Genomic DNA, 22,772 nt, shown 5'->3' with positions numbered 1-22,772 from the left:
CGTTCCCATAGCGCCCGCTGAGAAAAGATCAGTTGAGCTTGTCGCCATGGCCACAGGGCTGTCGGTGTTGTCATGGCCACTCAGCTGTCTGTCTCTTCCTCTTCAGAGGAGAGTTTCTGAGAGGACGCGGCGATGTGATGGAGGTCTTGCTGTTTATAGCTGCTGGCAGTAGCTGCACTTTAGTTAGCATGAATAAAAGACGAGCCGGAAGCCAGATTAATAATGAACACGGCGAGCTAAAGTTGGAGGCGGGTAAAAGTACACCAGTGTGTGTGTGTTTAATTTGCCAAACTCCAGCAGAGCTCAGGGGAATACTGACTTTACTTTTTATTAAAATCAACTCTGCGACTTAAAGAAGCCGTATGAAAAAATAACAACCCCAGAGGTCTGCGCACACGGATGGTTTCCAGCACTGTAAAAATACATTAATGGTACTTTAGTGCTGTACTCGAGCACAGTACTGAGGTACTTGTGCTTAGAGCCACTTCTATAATCCGTAGTTTATATTAACAATTTATAAAGTGACAATGTGATTGGGCAGCTGTTCTCTGAAAAACTATAAAAAGCAGCTGTATCACGGGAAAAGTGAATTTTTAAATGTTTTACCTTAAAAATTAAGTGATTTAAGCATTAATAATTACAGTAGTCAAAACTAGGCTATTTATAAAATATAATAATAAATTTATACAGTACTTTCTTTAGCAAACTTATAAAGGAGTTCACAGAAATTACTTATAAAATAAAACATAGATTCAGGATCACCTCTCAGTTGTGACCTCCGCTTGTATTTGAGTATGAAGTGGATGAAAGGAGAATTATCACCTCAAAGTCCGGAGGATTTGTTTTTTTCTGGGTGTAGGAGTTAAAATGAATTAAGTTTGTTTACTCTGGTCCAAATCGGTTGATGAGCTTTCTCCTTGTGGTTTGGTTTCTTTTCACACAGAGAAAAATTCAAACGACCTATAATGCGTCTGGCTTGGCACTTAGTACAGCAAAAGGGTCCTGGGTTCAAACGTAGGCGGGGCCCTTCTTATGCTTGTTAATGTTGTGATCATTCAGGTCAAAAAGATGTGAGTTGTTAGAGGATTGTTTCCTGTAAGTGTCATTGTATAAAGAGACAATTCTAAAATGGTGCATAAATCTGTGAATGTCTTTATTTGAGAATATGCTGGTAACAGGTTTCTCTTCTCATTTGTGTGCTTTAGAGTAAGGAGATCCTCTTCCAGCTTCAGGAAGACCTCATGAAGCTTCTGAATGAGCTTTACACCGTAAGTGGAACAAAAGTTATTCTTCCAAGGCTTTAAGACACAAGTTTTTTAATGTGTTAGTGTTAAACACATTTTTATGTGGTCTACAAATGCAACAAGAAAAGAATGCACTTCTAAACATTTCATTCATTTACGGTTAATCAGGTAATAAAGCAGTAAAAAACCAGACCAAGGAAGGATTCTTGTAAAATTCAGGTTTTTAAAGCTGTTATAGCTGGTGTTGGGGTCATTCCTCAATAATGGGTTGCACAATAATCATGCACAAAAATGACACATTAAATACACTAACAGCAAGTGTCTGACAGTCTTTTGTTGGCTCACTAATTGCCCCTCCCACTCCCACCTCTGCATCTTCAGCACTGTGAAAAAGTATTTACCCCCTTCCTGATTTCCTAGTCACTCCAAATCATTTGCCATCACCCCCAACCAGTCACAGCAGATGGCTGCCCCTCTTTGAGCCTGGTTGCACTGAAGGCAACTGTTGTTGTGATTTTGCGCTATACAAATATAATTGAATTGAATTGGCTTGTTTTTTTTTTTCCACATTTGCCACACATACATTTTCAGATGACATAAAATTAACACAGCAAAAGAACATCATACCAACAGTCAATTGTGGCGATGGTGGTAGTATGACGGTCTGGGGTTGCTTTGCTGCTTCAGGACGACTGATAGAACCATTAATTATGTTTGCGGCCTCAAAATCCTGAAGCTATAATTTTGTGCACTGAAGCTCAAGGGCACTTGGGTCCTGCAGCAGGACGATTCGAAAGACAGCAGCAAGTTCACCTCTGGCTGCAAAAAAAAAGCTGTTTTGGAGTGGCCTAGACATAGTCTGGAATCAGACTGAGATACTTCGGCATGACCTTAAACACGCAGTTTATGCTGGAGAACCCTCCCATGTGGCTGAATTAAAACAATTCTTTAAAGAGGAGTGGGCCACTTCAAAAGCCTCATTTCCAGTTATCAAAAATGATTCATTGCAGTTTTTCACACATTAGTAGATGCTACCTTTCAAACATTAGCTGGCATTACAGTTTTTCTGTCTAAAGCTTTTTGTTTTCACTGCTTTAAACAGGTAAACAGGACCTGTTATGCTTTTGCTTTCCTGTCTTTTGAATGTTCATTTAAATCATGGCCAGAGTTACAAATAATGAAGTCAGTGCATGTGCAATTAATCACAGTGAGCAAAAAAATAGGTTTCAGCCAGGTTTTTTCTACTCTTGGATTTGTGTGGTGTCATAGAGAGCAGATATTCCTAATGTGGTTGTCTCAGAAAGCCCCACCCACCTGCTGTTCCAACTGTTTTTTTAACAATGAGGAGCCAATCATGAGAAAGCTGGCTGAAGGAGGAAAGAAGCCTATACGGCAGTTCCAGAGGATGAGGGGCTGCAGAGCAGTGATTCAGAGTTGATTCACCGCCCTGCAGAGCTATTCGAGTCCAAGAATGAAAATATGGTTCTGGAAATGAGCAGAATAGGTTCCTTTAATGGTAGTAACAGGGAACTGTCAAAGCAAAGTCAGTGGCTTCTTTTCACAGCTCTGAGAGCTTCCTTTATAAATGCAAAAATTGTCCTTTCTGCCTCACATTTCTCATCCATTCATTTTTTCTTCTGCTTTTTGTCTGACGTTATCCTTCTAGCCTGCTTTAAAGTAAAAAGTCTGCCTCCTGTTGGCTGCCAATTATCAGGTTTTTCTTCAGGTCAGAGCGCTGGCCTTAAAAGCTCCTTGTCCAAACACTAGAAATCAGATTAGAGCAGCGCTGATAACCTTGGGGGGATAAAAAAAAAGACAGTCGACCCCGGCTGCAGCGCACTGCTGTTTTCCTATTTGATTGGGCTATTATGGGCTGCTGTTGCCTAGGTGATGAAGACATATCATATGTACCACGCGGAGACGATCAGCGCAGAAACCAAGCTGCGGGAGGCGGAGCGGCAGGAGGGGCGCGTGAAGGGCGTGTCAGGGACTGGCGGAGGGGTGGAGCCTGTGTTTGGCCTGCGGATAGAAGAGCGCCACCAGAGACGCAACGCCGCCCGCAAGATGGAGAAAATGAGAGAGAAGGTAACAGTTTTATAGAGAAAGGAGACTGTGTTTCCTCTCAGGTGTCATCCAAAGCAACCAGATGGGTAACCTGTTCCTGCATGAGATATTTTAGAATGAGATACTTTCTTTATGTAATCCTAATACTTTCCACTTCTTGATTTCAACATGACTTGAAAGCAGAAAGGACTAATTATGAAAGCTATTTTTTTCTTCTTGTTGATCGCATTTGCAGAACAAACGAGGGGAATCGGTACACAAGAACCAGAAACCAACCATTTAATCTTCTTTATGTCTGTTTCTTTACTAGAGGAAGGCAAAGTACTCAGAGAACAAACTGAAGACCGTGAAAGCCAGAAATGAGTATCTGCTGACTCTGGAGGCCACCAACGCCTCGGTGTTCAAATACTATATCCACGACCTGCCCGATATCATAGATGTGAGTAAATTACAGAGTGTATTTGTGGCTCAAACCTTATATTCATCACTTAAAAAGGTTGTTAGGTTTGTAAGCCTAAATAGGAATTTGTTTGTTTAAAGGCAGTTTTAAAATGTATGGAGAGAGCTTTTATGAGATTATTTTTAGGGCCTCTGTTAATAGGAATAAAATTCCTTTAGATTTTTCCCATAGCGAATGTTACATCTATTACACTTGAAACTATGGTAGTACTTGAATTGCCTTGCAACTCTTAATTCTCTTAATAAACGTCACCAATTTCTACAAAATACATGCGGTCTTTTCCCTCTCGTGAATAAATCCCCATCTTTGTTTCAGTGCTGTGACCTTGGGTACCACTCCACTTTGAGCCGGGCACTGAGGACCTACCTGTCAGCTGAACTGAGCCTTGAAGCCTCCAGGAGGGCGGGTCTGGAGGTCCTGGAGGGGGCTGTGGAGGGCCTGGACCCTGCCCGTGACAGGCAGCGTCTGCTTGATCTCTACCCCACTGCTTTCTGCCCCCCACAGAACTTCAGCTTCCAGGCCCACATGGGCGACACAGTCAGTTTGCCCCTCTTTATGTCCTTTCAAAATAAGAGTCTGACACATATTATTAAATTTAAATGTTCACCACAGAGAATTTAGACCTCTGAACAGCCATTTTCCAATTGTCTTCTTTTTTGTTTCATACCAGGTGGCCCAGATCACCTCCCAGCCGCAGGTCCAGTCTGAGCTCAGCCTCCGCCTCACACAGCTTCAGACCCGCCTGGCGTCTCTGAAGATAGAAAATGAGGAGGTCAGACACACAAGTACACCTCATAAAACTCAGGAAAACCATTTTGACATTAACTCTATTTTGAGTTACTAACTAGGACTACACTAAGATGGTTTATAAGCCATGTTTTCTAAGCAACTTCAGTAGGCCCACACAGAAGCTGATCTAATGTTTAATCCCAGATGGAAGAATTTAATCTGGAATATTTTTGACCGTTATGGTGCAGTTAGAGCTGTAATGTGGCTCAAAAGTCATCTGTGCCTGATATGTGTTACTGCAAGTGTTAATGTTGGCTAAGATGACATAACTCACCTGAAATCTGGCCCATATAAGGTGGACCTGAGACTGAGTCAACACCATCATTCGTTGCTAAAAGAGAACTGCAGATTTGCCCAATAATACCTGGGGCACTTATTGGTATTTGGACTAAGACTTCACATTTTTGTGTTTATTTTTATGGTCTCATCTCATGTACAGGAAGTTACCTCTTTTTCTTATTTTTTTCCCCTAATCCTTCTTAAAGCGCTGATCAAGAAAGTGCCTACCAGTAAGTTCAACAACAGATTTCTTTGAGCTGCTAAAAAAATATCATCACTGTGGACACAAATTTACTTGATGTTTGCACTAATCTGTCCTGTTGTCCATCTGAGATATTTAGCTCCAGCTTTAGAAATTAAAACAACATAGAGACTCTGGTAAAAGTGGCCAAAACCCCTCATTGATTATTAATAACTTTCTAACAGTTATAAACTTTGCACAAAGTTATGGTAATTTATACAGATTTAATGGGGTGATAATGTGGCATATGTAGCCTCTAAAAATAAAGTTGAACCATCTGATAGCTGTGTGGTGCTGCAGACTGCCGGTGTCCTCGCTGTTGTTGTGCACAGAGGGCAGCTGTTAACTCACCCCGAAGGGCATAAAAATGCTGAAGGAGTCTGGATTAATGAGCTGCATCTGCACATCTCAGCGGCTTACAACCCACACAAACACAAATTAAAAACACTCATAGACTCATTACTCTTGCTGTAAATATAAACACTCTTTGCATATGTAGCATATGTAAACACTGCACCTCCTTAGGCATTTTTGAAAACAAAGCCACGCCCATAAAAAATGACAGTAATTCAGATGCATTGATCCATGGAGCTGTGCTGAGACTGAGTAATGTGTTCAGATCTTACAAAGTTGCTCTTCCATTTAATATCGGTAGAAAAACTCGAGTCCAGTAGACCAGCAGACATCACCAAATGCTGTGTTTGCTCCCTTGAGATGCTCTGCATGACCTTTACTGCAGAATATCGCATTTCTTTATCTTTGGTTCATTATCCATTTGCACTGAGAAGCTCTGTCTGATCAGTTTTGCAGCATTCAGCCAAATCTGAGGAGAGAGTACAGCTCTGTACACTTCACATTTCATCCTGCTGCTTCTATCACTAGTGGTCTGGTCCCACTGGTAGCCATACAGGCTCATGCCATAACGATGCCGCCACCATGTCGGACAGATGATGTGGTATGCTTTGGATCACGAGCTGTTTCTCCCCTTTTCCATACTTTTCTGATACAAATTCACCTTGATTCAGTTTCTCCTTTTATTCCAGAATTGAGCAGGCTCTTTCAGATGTTTCCTTGAGTGTAACCAGTGGTTTGCACCTTGTCATAAATCATAAATCCTCTGTATTTATATTCATGAAGGTGTCTTTTGATTGTAGAGTTTGACAGTGATCTGCCTTCCACTTCAAAAGTGTTTTTTGACTTTGTTAAATGTTGTGAAGTTGTTTTGATTAACAATGAAAATCATTCTGTCATGATGCACTATAGTTGTCGTCTGTGGTCTTTCAGGAATTTTTTGTGATGCTGAGCTGACCAGTACATTAATTTGATGGCTTCTAAAGTTTCACTGATAGGTTTATTCTGGGTTTTCAGCCAAATGATGGCCTCCCTTATCTTCACTGACATCTCTTTGGACCTCATATTGAGAGTAACATGTAACGTGGATACTTACTATGCTGTTCCACTTTTCTGCCACCTTTCAGGTGAAGAAGACCTGGGGTGCAACTCTGACCACCTTGCAGGACATGACGGTGCTGGACGACTTTGACGTCTCCCAGAGCTTCACCCACAGCCCGTCTTCCGAGTCGGTGAAGTCCAGCGTGTCGGACGGCTACTTGAACAAACCCAGTCTGGCCAAGAGACGGGCGAACCAGCAGGAGACCGAGCTCTTCTACTTCTCTGTAAGCCCAGCAGAGCAGATTTGTTGTTTTTTTTTATTTGACACTGTTTTTCACCCCAAGTTACTCATATTAGATGAAGGTCGGTTTTGAAAGTAGCAAATATTAAATAAGTATAGAGTAAACGGTGGCATGACATCCAAAACAGACTACAGTTAGTCAGATAAATCAGATTTCAAATAAGTTGTTACAGCTGCAGAATACAGTTATACTTTAGATTTCTATATTAGTGTTTTGTTAACGTAGTTTCCTTTATAACACCACAAAATGCTGTCCTGCTTTTTTTTATTAATTTATGACATTTTTTAAATTTCAGATTCGTCTATCTTCTGGTGGTGTCTCTACATTCGCTTACTAGATGATTCAATGTGAAGTTCATTGTGCTTTTAGCTGCTTTACTTGCACTAATGTACAGTGTGTATTGTAATCACTGCATTCTGCATACTCATACTTTATTTTAGTTTGTATAATTTAGCCTTTGTGTTTGTCATTTATGTGATTTCCTATATTCAGAAATTCCGCGAGTACCTGGAGGGAAGTAATCTTATTTCCAAACTTCAGGCTAAACACGATATATTAAAGAAAGCGTTGGCAGAGGGTAAGAGTCTCTCTCAGTCTTCTTTAGTCTTGTACTTTGTCAGACAGACTCTGATCAGCATTTCTTCACTTTTAAATCTTCTCCTTTTTTTCTTGCAGGATACAAAGCTGAACTGCTGACTACAAGGTAAGGTGCTTTCCTGTCGCATCGATAATAAGTGTTGTATCTCTTTGCTGTGCTTTGGCTCTCTAAAACTCTCATCTTTTGCTTTCTTTCTCCTTTTTGTACGTGTTTCAGCCGTGGGCGGAAGAACTCCCACAGCAAGCACCAGGTAAAGTTTGACCTCATCCAGGTTTTGAGGATTTGGGGAGGTGGGGGGTTCATGTTCTCCTCAACAGTAGTCAGTGCAAGATATCAGCAGCGCAATCTGCTAATTTGTCAAAGGCTACAATTTGGATTTGAAAGCCCAGAGGAGTGTAACCAATAAGCAGAAATATTAGCAATATAAATAAGGTTGTCATCTACAATGCAATGAAAGTGTATTAATGTTGCCCTCAGAACAGCAAGCTTAAGAAGCAATAATGACTCATTTTTAGGATTCATTTACCCATAGTATTACCCGTCCCTGCACCTGCACCATGTCAGACATTACTCGGGGCAGGAAAGATAACTTCTTGAACTTTTTATGCATACTTTTTGATCAATTGTTGGCTTAAAAGATAGCAGGACAGTGAAGCTGCACACACAATATCGATCATAAAACATTAGTAGTAATATCAGTGTATTAATGTAACACAGCAAAAACTACATTTCAAACATAAACATGTTAGTAAATGGCCTGCATTTGTATAGCGCTTTACTCAATCCCTAAGGACCCCAAAGCGCTTTACACGTTCAGTCATCCGCCCATTCACACACTGGTGATGGCAAGCTACCCAGTAGGAAAACATGGGGTTAGTATCTTGCCCAAGGATATTCGGCATGCAGCCAGCAGGCAGCCTGGGATCGAACCACCAACTTTCTGATTAGTGGCTGACCTGCTCTGCCACCTGAGCTACAGCCACCCCGCGAGTTTTACAATAATAAAGCAATTTACACCACAATTCTCTTTTCTGCTATGGTGAGCCATTAATCTCATAATCAAGGGATATACCATATAAATGTAATGTTTTTGCATGTCTGTTGATTGGTGCATGTCCACAACCTGTCTACACATAATACATTAATGTACATGAAAAAGATCTTCAAGAATCTTATAAATATAACAAAATTAAAAATACTCTGCACTCCAATTGTGTTTTTGTAGGATTCAACCAAAGCCATACCCTTGCTTGTGGAGAGCTGCATCCGCTACATCAACCTACATGGTGAGTGTCACTTTTCAGCTTTAAACAATGTGAAATAAATGCTGTAGTGGCTGATGCTGACAGATGAAGGGCTAAATTAGAGAAAGGGATGAAGCGTTTGTTAGTTACAGCAAAGAAAACGACTGGAAGGTATGAATTTAATGTACTGCAGTCCTTCTTCCTGCTTTCCATCAGCTATAATTTTGGTTCAGAAATGTTGTTGCGTGTATTTGTGGGCTGTCCAGAGGTGTTTTACACTTATAAACTAAAAGAGGGACATTGTGAACGGTGCTGCAGGAGGCAGTTAAATCCTTTTTTGTTGATCACATAAAGCCGCCTAAATCTTAACTGTCAAACTCTCGTGTTGGCATCCTTTCACTCTCTTCATTCTGCAAACAACAAAACTGCATCACAGCCAGCCCCTGACAGCTGAACAAGTACAAAACAGTGATTTCATTTTAATTCAGTCATTCCCAAGCTGCAGCTGATAATCATTTTTTTGTAATTATGCTATAAAACTGAATTTAGCCTCATACTCAACATGGTGTGTTCTACAATGTACTTTTGGTGGCATGTAAAATAAAATGTACTCAAATATTCATATCGTGATATATTTTACATTTTAAGTAATCAATAGCAAAATAACAGATAGAGACCATGAATAAAAGCTCTTTTTGTCTGCCTATGAAATGCACGAAACAGTCCAACCCAAGAGTTCATAGACATTGTGATTGTGTTGTTTATTCAGCAGTGACTTCTTGGCCGCCTACTGAATATGCAACTGATGTAACTCATCATTAGATCCTTAGGATAGCACCTAGTAGCCCAAGTTGGCAGCTACCAATTCTAGATTAAGAACTACAATCCTAACTAACACCAGTTTTTGGCAGAATGTTACTCTAGTCCCTAGCAATCCAATACTATCAACTAGGCATTGCTTCCAAGGCATTGGTGTCACATGGCTAATAAATAGCTTTTGAAGCTAGCTACTAGCATCCCTCTGTTATCAACTACAATTTCTATGTGGTCAGTGGTCAGTAGGCATATGAACTACAAGATTCATGCATTGATTAGTACTTTATCTTGTTAAATCAATATATAAATCAGTCTTTGGCACTTCGCCATAAAAAACTAGCAAGTGTTCATACTACAACTTATGTCAACGTTTGTTTCTCAGCATTTGGGACAGATCTGCTAGGCTTAGACTGTGACTATGTGCAACCTCCATCCCTCTGCTGTTCCCAACAGGTCTTCAGCATCAAGGCATATTCCGGGTATCAGGATCACAAGTGGAGGTCAATGACATCAAGAACTCGTTTGAAAGAGGTGAGAGGTCAACGGGAAGGTAACTCGACTGTCATGTGATAAGTACGCCGGCAAACTTGTATTTGAGGATTTCTCTCTTCTGCCTCTCATGCAGGTAACGATCCGCTGATTGACGAGGAAAGCAACCATGACATTAATTCTGTGGCTGGAGTGTTGAAGCTCTACTTCAGGGGTTTGGAGAACCCTTTGTTTCCCAAGGACAGGTTCAATGACCTCATCTCCTGCGTCAGTAAGTACTGCATAGACAGACTGAATCATTCATGATAAAAACAGAAAAATAATGTAAAAGAAATGGTTTGATCACAGAGCAACCAAAAATCCACCGAATATGTTAACGATTCAGAAAAGAATCACAAAGATTTGATATTAATATTAGGATGTTTATATTAAGTTAAGGATCGGGACTTTTTCATAGCAAATAATCCAAACCACTGACCTTGTCCTGTGGATGGGCTCATTTTGGATGTTCTCTTGACTGAACTTTGGTCAAATTTCAGTGTGTTTTTGCCACTTAATGGCGTTCAACTCTTGTCAAATATAGCTTAACCACATTATCATTCTCACTGATGAAGCAGGCAGTGTTTTTAGGAGAAAGCATGGGAAAATATGACCAACTATCACTCCTAACAGGAGGTTAATTAAAAATGTAAAGTTTTAATTAAGCACTTTTTACCCATAAAAAGTGCTTAATTAAAGCACTTTCATTAAGCACTATTAAAGTGCTATTGACAATGTCCCTCTTTTAGTTAAAAAAATCCTGAAAGAGCTTGGGATGGACCTTCATAACACTAGATGACATGCACTAGTTGCTAGATGCTAGCATATACTTGTTGCACATGGCGAACAAGTATAACCTATACAAGCTACATAGTGGATGAAGTTATGCAGAGCTCCAACTAACTTGGGTGGTGTAGATGCAGTGAAATGTGAAAAGATCCAACAGTTGGTTATTTGTGTCCCAGTGAAATGTTCAAATCAAGTGATTGTCTGTGAAGCTCGACTTTCATTTGCTTTAACACTTGAGTCTGAACCGTTTGTGCAGCTTCCATCTGCTGCGGTGAAGCTCAGCATGAATCTCTGTCTATCTATTCAGCCCACACGCAGTCACTTTCCCTCTCGGTTTCCTCGTCTTTGTTTCTCGTTAGTGTCTCTTTGTCTCTTTGAAACCCATCCCCTCCACAGCAGAGACATGGAGCTGCCTGCTTCCCTTTCTGCGGCACCGACTGGCGTGTTTCAGGATGTGTCATCGTGTTACAGACACCTCGTGATGTCTCAGGGACTCATAATGACTTTAGATTATGTGCATTTTCCTGCTGCAGGGATAGAAAACCTGTACGAGCGAGCGCAGTGTATCCGTAAGATCCTGCTGGGTGTCCCAAGGGCGACGCTGGTGGTGATGCGCTACCTGTTCGCCTTCCTGAACCAGTGAGTATCCACTTATACAAAACCGGGCCCTCACATTTATGATAATTGCCCATTTTTGTGTTTTCCCAGCTGGGTGGGGAGATGCCTCTCCTGTAGTGAAAAGGGTTCGAAGTGCACACTTGTATAGATGATAAAACACAGCTCATTTTGTTTCTGCAGCCTCTCAAATAAATATAGAATGAGAGAGCAGCATGGAGAGGCAGGAGGTGTGAACAGGAAGTGTGATGAGCTGGTGCGATGTACCAGGCGAGTGATGTACTGGTGTGTTTATTAGCAGGGCTCTGAAATGCATTCAGCTTCAGTGTTATTAAACCAGGAGCTTCACGGTCGAGCGCAGAGAAGATATTTCAATCACTATTTGAAATGAAAGCTGCAATAATGGAAAAATGCCAGAGTTTATTGAATACAGACTTTTAGCTTTAGAAGTGTATTTATATTGTATTAAGGCAAGCTTTTTTAAAATAATAAGGCAAAGCAGAGCATCACATAAAGAGCTGTGGAGTCGTAGTTTGCAGGAAATTTGCTGCATGGTTTCATAGTAGAAGAGAGAACGTTAAAAAACATGCAGAGAGTAACAATATTAGGACCTTTTTGGTGATATTAGAATATTCTTTAATAAAATAATTCAGAAAATACAGGATTTTTTTCCTTTTTAAATTAAAAATAATTATAAAAATTCATTGGATGCATTTATTTTATAGGTTTTCAAAGCCTAAAAAATTACAAAACTTTATAAATTAATGCAAAGAACATAGCAAGTAATAATAATAAAAATAAAGCAGTAACCTAATAAATCTCATGTGATCATAAATTACATATTTCTGAGGTTTCGGGGCTGCTGCTTCGAAGTTCAGAAACATTTATGTTTCATTTTAATTTATCATTTTATTATTTTTCATAAAACTTCATAGAACTGTGGTTACATCAATAACTAATCTTTAATTATTTAATTATTATTTAATCTTTTATGTAAGTAATCTACTAACTTCTGAACTCTTACGCTGTCTTCTCAAACCAGACTCCATTTAAAAAATAAATAAAAAGCATAGAGATTGTATTCTCCATTACAGTCTTGTGTATGAATCAAAACCTACAAATTGCTTTGTCACCTTTTGAAACCAGCAAACAACACAGAAGTGTAAAACTGACTTTTGCATAATTAATCTGGTGAGTCATAGTTAAGCATCAAAAATGCTTAAAATGCAATACCAAACAAAAACATTTGTGGTTTTTCTTTGTCTTATCTGAAGGTATATTCGGTATTTTAAGGTGTGAACTGTTATTCAGACAAAAAGAAGAAAACTTTTATTGATTAAAAAGTCAGAAAAAAAATCACGATTTTATGTTGTTATTAAGTATCAGAGAACCATGGTTACGTGAGAAACCTACTGTTGTGCCACTGTAGGTCTCAATTAGAGCGAAATGGTGATCAATCACTTAATCGACAGAAGTTTAATTGGCAATTATTTTAGTAAAGTCTCATTTTAAACAGTTATTATTTAAGCAAGATTTGATATTTTATTTCAGGGAAAATTATAGTTCCCTTTACTTCTCAAACTAGACTCCATAAAAATAATGTCAGTTTAAGACAGATGAGGAAAATTGTTTACAGTCTTTTTAGTGCTCACTTTTCTTTTTCCTCACTGCTCCTCAGAGCCATATTTCTAATATTTAGACACATGTGTACAGTGAAACATTAATAAAGGAGTCATACAAATTTCTAAATTCAGTGTTTCTCTCAGTTTTGATAATTAACAGTTTAATTGTAAACAAGTAAAGTTTGGCCACATTGCCCACGTTTCTGCAGCCTTTCCCAGTACAACGATGAGAACATGATGGATGCTGGAAACCTGGCCATTGTGTTCGGCCCCACCCTACTGCCGACACCGGAGACCCTGGACCAGGTGGCCTGCCAGGCACACGTAAATGAGGTCATCAAAACGGTCATCCTGCACCATGACAACATCTTCCCCGACACCAAGGAGATGCCCGGCCCAGTGTATGAGAAGTGTATGACTGGAGACCAGTACTGGTGAGCATCAGGATGTTATCCTTTATTACGCTCTGTTGGAAATTAAATTCATTTATGTTATTAATAACAAAACAAAACAGGATTTAAGACCTCTATATGCCCATTTCTTCGCCAGCCTTGAATTTTGTTTTTATATTTTAATGTTTTCAGATTAACTGTTTCATTTCTGATATTTTGGTAAATTCTTACTTTGACAGTTTCAACCACGTGTTCCCTGGTATTTCACCTTTAATTCAAAATGCAGAAATAAATCACACATTGATATCATGCAGTATGACCCGCACTTCACGGGGACATCAATAATTCTGATGTTCATCAAGAATAAACACAACAAATCTTCTTAAAGGTACCTTCTGTAATGAACCTCTGCAGGATTTAACTAAAGCTTTCACCACAAGGGGGCAGATGTTTTTCTTTCCACTGGGTGTGTAGAGATGTCTCCAGATGTGTGCAGTTGTTTAATGTCTAATATTTCTTTTTAGCTTTCCTTCATTTCCACAGGCTTTACCTTATGTCCCACTGCTGCTGGAAGTAAAAATGACACCAAAGTACAGTCTGGCTGTGGTTCAGCTTGCGTTGATAACTCTTTAAGCTATTTTAAACAGAGGAAAATACTTCAGAGCTCCTTAAAAGGGCAAAGAAAGAAACACCCTGCAGAACCTGAACCAGAACATTTTAGGTTTCCTTTACTGTCACAGTAACTCAGCAGTAGATCTATGTATATCACTACATGTACTGCAAAGAGGAACTTCTTATAGGAAATTCTGCATTCTTTTAATGGTGTTTAATGTATATAAATAAAGGTTAACTGCAGGGTGGGGCCTTTGAATAAATTGAGCTGTTAGTTTGAGCAGACACCTGGCAGCCTGTCAGGAACACGAGGTGTTGGAGCAGACAGTAATCCTTCTGCTGTGGGAAACCTCCTACAGCTTCTCTTTTCCCACCATCTTCTGAATCTTGACATTCTACTGTAGCCGTAAACGTCCTCAGACTCCAATGAGCGGGCTCGCCTCCTGCTGTGCGTGTTTCTCCCTTTGTTCCCACACTGAATGGACGGGTGTGTGTCAATCTGCTGCTTCTTCTTCCCACAGCGAGAGTCCGTTCAGCGAGCCGGGAGCGTTGGAGGAGGCCGAGCCCGACGCCGGCACCGAGACCCAGACCAGCGACGAGGGTACGCATGACCCCTGACCTTCACGCAATCGCCCACACTCCCATACTCGTACTCCCTCGTGGTGGTGGTGGTGGTGCTGGAGAGTGGTTGCTACGGCAACAGCAGCCATGGAGACACTACCACCACTCTCCTTCCCTCCTTTCATCCACACCCCACCCAGCCTCCCCTCCCTCCTCCCCATCTCTCCATCTGAATTAATAGAAAAGACTCTTTTTAAAGCTCTTTTCTGATTGGTGGAGCGGTGGGCGGAACAAAGCCTAAGGGACTGTTGATTGACAAGTTCAGGTTCACCTGCAGTTCGATGTTTGGCTCTTATCTTCACCTCCTCCTCTTTTCTCTCTCTGTCTCTTTGGCAGAGGGTGAAGCTGTGGAGGCGGTGGCGAGGTTCGACTACGTGGGCCGGTCGGGCCGCGAGCTCTCCTTCAAGAAGGGAGCCTCCCTACAGCTCTTCCAGCGCGCGTCACATGACTGGTGGGAGGGCCGGCACAACGGCAACCACGGCCTGGTGCCTCATCAGTACATCGTGGTGAAGGACAGGCGAGTGCACAGCCCGAGATGGTTTGTACACATCAAAAACACAAAGTTAAAAAAGCTGCAGCACAGTCTGAAAATACTCGAATCCATAAAATAATCAAAGTTCATCATTAAATGTGCTAAAATGTTTAGAAAACAATGATTTTCAGTTTGTGTTTTTTCACTTAAACAAATGTATTTGATTTTTTTCCTGATTGCAGGCTTCTGAAATGATGCTTCTTTTTGGTTTGCGTCCTCATAAAACTGCAAAATATCGTTTATAAATTACAAAAACTGTTGTCGTTTATTGAGTTCATGCCAGTATTCAGAATTGCATATGTTGTACTGTTTATCTACTTTTTAATGATTTTGCTAAATTACAGGATAATAATGCCAATGCATTCAGGGGTTTTTTGTGTGGCTACATCTTAAATGTGACCAGAATTGTTTTTATAAATACACACGCAACTGTTCCACAGTTTGTTAATGCAGATGTCTAATCAGCCAATCACACAACAGCAGCTCAGTGCATTTAGCATGTAGAGATTAGGCATGTAGACAGGATCAGAATGAGGAAGAAAGGAAAGGGCATTAAATTTTTTAACACTTGATTCATTTTTGTTTCATTTTTTTATTCGCGTAATAATTTATAATATTCTGATATAAAAACATTACATTGAGAATTTGGGGGTTTATATACAGCGTGTACGTGAACAAGAGCATTTTAAATTCATTTGCATTTCTTTGTGCCGCATCGTCACGATGTAACATGTATATTATACCACATGAGATGACTGGAAAAAATTACAAAAAATAGTATAATTATTTTTATTTCCTACATATTTCCTAGACATAATTTAGCCTTCACTTCCGTTTCACATTTTATAAAATTACAGTGTAATGTTATCACAGCATAAACTATTTGCAAAGTTTAATTTTACTCAAGCATTTTTCAAAATATTTTTCAAAATATTTCAGTTTGGTTCAAGCTTTATTTTAGTATAAGTATTTCTGTTTTCCATAGATATCAATTTATATGGACATATGTGTATAGATATACATAGACAGATGTTTAGTGTCTTATTTGCATTTTTAATATTCGTATTTACCTAGTTTTTATCTTCAGTTTTCCAATACAAGAGCAAGAACAAAGGGGATGCATTGTGTGTGTAAACGGTTTAGTTTAGTCGTAGTTTTGAGTTGAAATCTTTCTTTGTAGAAGTTCTTGTTAGCATAAGTGGCTCGATGGCCTCATTGAAGAGCTGCAGTGATGGATTTGTCTGGATTGCCGCTCACTGGATTGTACACCTTGTTGATTAACAGACTGATTGGGCCGAGGCAGTCACTAACCACATACTATTGATCAGTTAATTGATGATTGGTGCGCTGTGCTAGTTCAGCTCTCCAGTTTCCAGAGTGATTTTTCCTGATTGAGAGTCTGTGTCTTCAGGGCCGACGCCATGTCAGACACACTCAGTCAGAAAGCCGACAGCGACGGAGGAAGCAGCAGCACCGACGATAAGCGGTCTAGGAGCGAGCTGAGCTCCCCGACCGACATGAGACCTCCAGAGACCTACAACAGGTCTGTCATGTAAGACACCTTTCATTATCATGACACCTGGGAGGATTTTCTGCGGCGTGTTTTAAGCCCATCCTGTTCTCTCACCTCTAAAAATACCTGCGGATCTCATCACGCTGGTGTCACAGCTGTTCTCATGTGACCAGTTTCCCCATCTGCAGACTCCAGACACCTTTTATTTTATTCGTAGTCATTCCTCACAACACGTCAAGGAAGGCAGCCCAAGTGTGGCTAAGTTAATCTGTGCAAGAGGCTTAAAAAGCCTTCAGTACCAGTGTGATTATGTGGACATGCTTCTTAGACCGAAAGCTTTCTAACACTTTGCATAAAATTTTGTGTTTTTTATGTTGGACTCTTTTAAAAACAAACAAACACAAAACCCCCACACCTAACGCCATCACCTATCGGCTGCTAATGTGTATAATAAAAATGGGAGCATTTCCATGATTTCCTGGTTCATCTGCAGTTACGTAAAGATTTATACAAACTGGACTTTTGTAAAACTCGAAAACTTGAAGCGTCACTTAAGTATTACATATAAGTAGCTGAATTTATAAAATCCACAAAGCTGTTTAATTATTTGAGTTTAAAAATAACATGAGAGAAGCTTTGGTACAAGCAGAGACGAGCTTGCGGGTTCTCCAAAGGGAAGATAGCATGTAGTTCAGTAGTTGCTGAATATGATTTGTTTCATTCTACCTGAGTTAATGCTATTTACACTTCCTGTTGACAGCCACAGGAGGAAGCGAACTGATGGTTTATTCCGCCGCCCCCTCTGTCGCTCTAACGACAACCACGGGAACGGAGGCGTGATGGAGCGCAGTTCTCCTCCGGTGACGGGTCACTTCAGCCCCAGGGACCTGCTGCTAGGACGGGGCCAGGGCTTGACCCCGCCCCTAGACAGCCCGGAGCGCCGCCGCCGCTCTGCAGCTGTGACCATGACGGTCAGCCGACACGATTCTCTGCGGAGGCCGGAGGACACACCTATACGACGCTCCAACAGCGGGCAGCATGGCTTTGGAGACTCCCATCGATCCCGAGCTCTCGACCCCGACGCGCTGGCACAGGTACGCCTAGAAAACATGTAACGTGAGATGAATATTGAAAAAAATCTTTGTTTTCATTGCATGCAGGTGTCACCAGACTGGAGGGGGATCTGAAAACAGACAGCAGAAATTCACCTAACTATCTCTGATTGAAATCCTAAATCCACGGTTGAGTAACACTTTTATATATCAGTGAGCAAGTGACACTGATGGTATCAGACTCTAAAAATTCTCAGCTACGACTCTGCCAAATCTGAACAGCAACAATGACACATCCATTTTAATCACAGTAGTACCACAACGCCTCTTGAGTGAGCTCCATGCTTCTCACAGTGTCGCCAGTGGGAGAAAATACAACCCAGTTCTGGACAGCAAAAAAATAAAAAAGCTTTAAGGGATTTTATATCGAATTGCTTCAAACTGGTCCTTCTTGTGACACGCTATAAATTCTTTAGTAGCTCTAAATTTGTGGTTTCAGTTTTCTAGAAATTTTACTTGGATTTTTTTACTCCTTCAAAAAGTTTGCTGTTTCTTAATTTCTCTAATATTTAGACAAAATTCAAATCATGAGGTCCTCGTATGCGAAGCAATCCTTGTGAACGAAACACTCTGGTTCAGGCAGTTTTTTTTCTACTCTTGCTCTGTATGACATCATTAGGGGCCGTTTTAATCTGGAGGCGAAAGTGAATGGGGGTCTTCTTTGAGGTCGAAATGCTTCCATGTTAAGTCAGAACACCGACAGGTTCCAGAAAGTGATAAATCATGCAGAAATAATATATTTGTGTTATTTTTAAAAAAGTAAAATCTTATCTGTTACGTTATTTGTCTCAAGATTCAGTCAGAGGTTTTCATGATTTACTACAGAAAGATACAGTTCGACTTAAGACTCTACCTTCCAAACTGTGAGTGTGTGTTTGGCTTTTAATACAACACTCTCATTCAGACAGTTTTTTGTACTCTTAGCTCTGTTTGTGAGGGGCAGCCAATAGTGAAAAAAGCACATTTAAAGGAGAGGAGGTAAAATGGTTTGTTTCAGAGTAAAAAGTCATTTTCTCTGGCCAATACTGAGATAATTACTTTTACCATGATTACTCACACTCTGGAAAAATGTGGATTTATTAAACTTTCAAATAAATTGTCTTTTTAATTAAGTTGATTTAAATGAACTGTGCTAAATTGAATGAATACGTTTTTTGGCAGATAAAGGAAACAAGAACATTACTGCAGCACAATAACAGCTGCATCTTGATTTTTCTCGTTTTAATAATCATAAGTTAAATTAGAATTAACTGATTTGTCAAAATTAAATTACTTTTACAAGCCTAAGAGAGGATAAGATAAGTAAGGATTATTTTAAGCTCTGAATATGGAAAAGCTACTTTCCACGAATAATAGATGGAGCTGGAAAAGAACGTAATAGGTCCCCTAAAATATACATGTATTAATTTTTGAAGAATCATCCAAGGAACCAAAATCTAACTTGATGTGTGAATGGATTCATTTAAAACTGTTAACTTATTCTTCAATCATCCTCTCCGCCTGCAGGACATCGAGGAGACCGTGAGTGTGGCTTTGGGGGAGTTGAGGCAGTTGGAGCGACAGGGCTGCCGTCCGGCCCCCGACGTGGTCCTGGACACCCTGGAGCAGATAAAGAACGGCCCCATCACCACCTGCTCCTCCGAGTCTCCCAGCCCGCACAGCACCCCAAGCACACCAGGCACACCGGGAACCCCCGGCACCCCCGGAACTCCCGGGACGCCCGGTACCCCAGGCACCCCAAGCCCCCTGAGTCCTCTGAGCCCCATCAGTCCACTTCCTGGACCTCCATCTGGACCTCCCAGACCTGCCAACCCATCCCCTGACGCTCTGGGTTCCTTCAAGCCGGTGGCAGCCGCTCGCATCGGGGCTCCGCTGCGACCACCTGCCCTGAGACCCAAACCTATGGTTCCACCTAAAAGCAGCACCCCGCCTCTACCCCCGCCACTGGACAAATCCTGCACCATGTGAGCCAAACCAGGCCAATAAGAGGCCGAATCAGGCCTACCCGGGCCAAAAATGGGCCAGAAGAGGAGATCAGGGTACTGCTTAATGTTTATAATCAACATGAGGGTAGAAATGGTAGGAAAGACGAAAAAGGCTTTTAATGTAGTAATAAAATATAATATATGACATGACTTATGATATGATATGCCATGATATTTATGTGTTGTCAGGTTGGTGTGTACTCTCTTGGTGTGTAGGGGTTTACTTTCTCCATGTATCGAAGCATTTATCAAAGGTTAGCTAAAAGAACTGCTGATGCGGAGATGCAAATACGAGCGTGGGCGGGGCTTCCTGTGTGAGATCGTAATCAGAGAGAGAGAGAGAGAGAGAGAGACGCGTGGGGGGTGTGGGGGGAGTTGGGGAGTGTAGTTCAGCTCCAGTAAAACTGTAGTTTAAGTGATGTGACTGTTGCCAGAAAAAAAAGGAAAAAAAAGAAACGAACACGATTGGATGCTGTATCCAGGACAAGCGACTCGATTGGGAAGAGGACGCGGCAAACGATGGTTCAACAACGTCTGCAGGACTTTATAATTTATTTTTTTAATTTTTTCACTCGGTTCAGCTGCTAAGCTCACTTGCACCTCAAAACCACGAAAACGCCTCCTGAGGTCGTCAGTGAAAGAAAACTTATTTAACCAACGTCCAGCTACTTAATGAATGTTTCCTGTATTTTAACGACTGTTCAGCCATCTATTGAATGTTCGGCGAGCCGCGGCGGCAGCTCGCTAAACTTTTTAACAGCCTTCTTGTGTTTTCAGACGGGGGAACCTCATGCCCAGACCGGAGCTTCATTCAAACAGGGTGGTGGAGTGAGTGGTGGAGTTTGGTTAGAGCTTTTTCTGGGACGGGTAGGGGGTGGGGTGGTTGTACGATTTTGTTGCTGTGTGTTTGTGAGTGGTTGTAAGTGTGTATCAAGGAGCATCAACGCCAAGTTAAGAAAAAAAATTATGTTTATTTTTTAAATTTTGGGAATAGAGTCGAAAGGTGATGAAGTGTTTGTGAGCTATAAGAGAAAAACTTCAGAGTGACTGAAAATGCTTCGTAAGTGTGACGTAATCTACGTGAGGTGTTCTGTAGACCGACAGTTTTATTCTGATACTCAACTTTAAGGTTCTTAGTCAGGTCATCGTAGTCTAAGGAGCTTCTATTTATTCTAAACAGTATTTCCCATTGATTATGGAAAACGTTTGAGTTTATTCTCAACATTTTATTCTCAATATTTCTACTTTAACTCTGAAAATTAGTATTACCAGTTTATTCTCAGTTTATTTGATTATTGTGGGGTCCTTCCCTTACAATATAAAGCTGGACTGAATTACATTAAATTTCGAACTTGAAATTTAAGCTTTATCCTGAAGATTTTAACTGTATGCTCAAAAGAGTATTTCAGATGTATTCTTGAAACATTAATTTCGTGCTGTCAGCGTTAGATGTTAACGCCATAACCGCATTAACACGGCAAATCTCCGTGTTATCAGTCTGTTGTTGGGATGGCTGAGGTCCTTCACGATCTTCCTGGCCTTGGTCCAGCACCGCCTGCTGTAGATTGAGTGCAGGTCAGGGAGCTCGGAGCGGATGGTGCGCTCAGCTGACCGCACAACCCTCTGTAGAGCTCGTCTGTCCTGCATGGTGCTGTTCCCGAACCAGGTTAAGATGTTTCCCGCCAGGATGCTCTCTATGGTGCACGAGTAAAAGTTCCTGAGCACCTTGGAGGGCAGTTGGAAGTCTCTCAAGCGTCTGAGGTGGTAGAGACGCTGTCGGGCCTTTTTCACCACGGTGTTGATGTGACAGGACCATGACAGGTCCTGCGTGATGTGAACTCCGAGGTATTTGAAGCTGTCCACTCTCTCCACTGGGCACTCGTTGATGACGGGGGTCTGGTAGTTCCTCTCCTGCTTAGTGCTGAAGTCCACTATATATCCCATAAGGCTCATACAAGCTAGGTCCCTTAACTTTCGGTAGCTGTTGAAAGGATAAAGTTTTGGTATATCAATGGTTAGAAATACCATTATTACTTTAGGATTAGTTTCACAAAAATCAGGGCTGATCCGGGACCATTGCTGTGAGTTACAGTGCGCAGCATAAAGGCCCTTTCACAGCGTGTGCTGCTAATGCTAACTGCTAACTAAGACCCAAGGATCCAGAATTTGTTGCGCTGGCTACTGAGCTGTCTAGGTTTTTGCGGCAGCGCTACGTGAACTAGATGCTCCTGCTCCTTATTGTTTCTATCTCTGAGTTTATGTCCTCTACAAGAGTTTGTGTTGTTTTATCTTCAAATGTTCAATAAAAACATGTATCGCTAATTCATAATGAAGAAAGCTTTGTGACTATCCCCACTAGTGAAGATTTCCACAACACTGCTTTCCCCCGAGGTCTGGAGCGCTGCTGAAAGGGTTCTGGATGTCTGTATAAGCACGCAAACCTTTGAGACAAAAATCACCGAACTCTGACACGCACAGACTGTTTTTCCTTCATGGAGATGAAGGAAAACGCTGGGCTGGCATGTAAAGCCTCATGTTAGCCTCAAGATGGCGCCGAGTATGGCAGCCTCGTCGCGAGCTCCCCCAAGCAACGGCTTTCTTCTGTGTTTAATTTTACTTTTCCTTTATTTTTTCACGAGCAGCACTTGTCTCCTTGTGTATGACCGACAAACCTTACTGGACATAAAAGACGGTCTTTCTTATAACTTTCCGGAGTTCAAGTTTTGCAACACGGACGCTCCGTTTGCAGACCCCCCATTCATCTCACCTGAGACGCCTTTGTTCTCTGGCCCTGGAGGCCGCAAACGCCGACGCAGAGGGAGAAGATCTGGCGTTCTGGTTCGACTGAGACGGCGCACTTACAGACCACCGTTACCCAGTTTATTACTGGCTAATATGCAGTCTCTGGAGAACAAGCTGTGCGAGCTTCGGGCACGGATCTCATTCCAGCGAGAGATGCGGGACTGCTGCGTGATCTGCCTCACAGAAACCTGGCTATCGGACAAAGTACCGGACTCCGCAA

General features: G+C 41.3%; 1 protein-coding gene across 2 annotated transcripts in view; it reads left to right on the top strand.

Annotated features, from left to right (window-relative positions):
* LOC146649703 (SLIT-ROBO Rho GTPase-activating protein 1-like) overlaps window positions 1–22,291 on the top strand; it is a 43,793-nt gene extending 21,502 nt beyond the window's left edge. The window contains exons 5-23 of one of the 2 annotated variants that reach the window (XM_085386812.1): window positions 1,206–1,268; window positions 3,132–3,329; window positions 3,619–3,747; window positions 4,084–4,305; window positions 4,439–4,540; window positions 6,556–6,753; window positions 7,264–7,348; window positions 7,447–7,474; window positions 7,586–7,619; window positions 8,595–8,655; window positions 9,883–9,960; window positions 10,055–10,189; window positions 11,280–11,385; window positions 13,193–13,417; window positions 14,509–14,588; window positions 14,945–15,146; window positions 16,552–16,683; window positions 17,414–17,747; window positions 19,272–22,291. In XM_085386812.1, coding sequence (XP_085242938.1) covers window positions 1,206–1,268; window positions 3,132–3,329; window positions 3,619–3,747; window positions 4,084–4,305; window positions 4,439–4,540; window positions 6,556–6,753; window positions 7,264–7,348; window positions 7,447–7,474; window positions 7,586–7,619; window positions 8,595–8,655; window positions 9,883–9,960; window positions 10,055–10,189; window positions 11,280–11,385; window positions 13,193–13,417; window positions 14,509–14,588; window positions 14,945–15,146; window positions 16,552–16,683; window positions 17,414–17,747; window positions 19,272–19,733 — 2,874 coding nt within the window. In that variant the 3' untranslated portion in view covers window positions 19,734–22,291. Of the gene's footprint in view, window positions 1–1,205; window positions 1,269–3,131; window positions 3,330–3,618; window positions 3,748–4,083; window positions 4,306–4,438; window positions 4,541–6,555; window positions 6,754–7,263; window positions 7,349–7,446; window positions 7,475–7,585; window positions 7,620–8,594; window positions 8,656–9,882; window positions 9,961–10,054; window positions 10,190–11,279; window positions 11,386–13,192; window positions 13,418–14,508; window positions 14,589–14,944; window positions 15,147–16,551; window positions 16,693–17,413; window positions 17,748–19,271 lie in introns of both variants that reach the window. The other variant, XM_085386811.1, reaches the window with a different exon arrangement.
* Window positions 22,292–22,772: the final 481 nt, after the last annotated feature.

Source organism: Rhamphochromis longiceps, linkage group LG17 (assembly GCF_057381845.1).
Source record: "Rhamphochromis longiceps isolate RC_006_pf linkage group LG17, R_longiceps_female_GT1.1, whole genome shotgun sequence".
In the NCBI taxonomy this organism is placed as follows: domain Eukaryota; kingdom Metazoa; phylum Chordata; class Actinopteri; order Cichliformes; family Cichlidae; genus Rhamphochromis; species Rhamphochromis longiceps.
The sequence above is the reverse complement of the archived record's forward strand: the minus strand, read 5'-3'. Positions and strand labels throughout refer to the sequence as shown.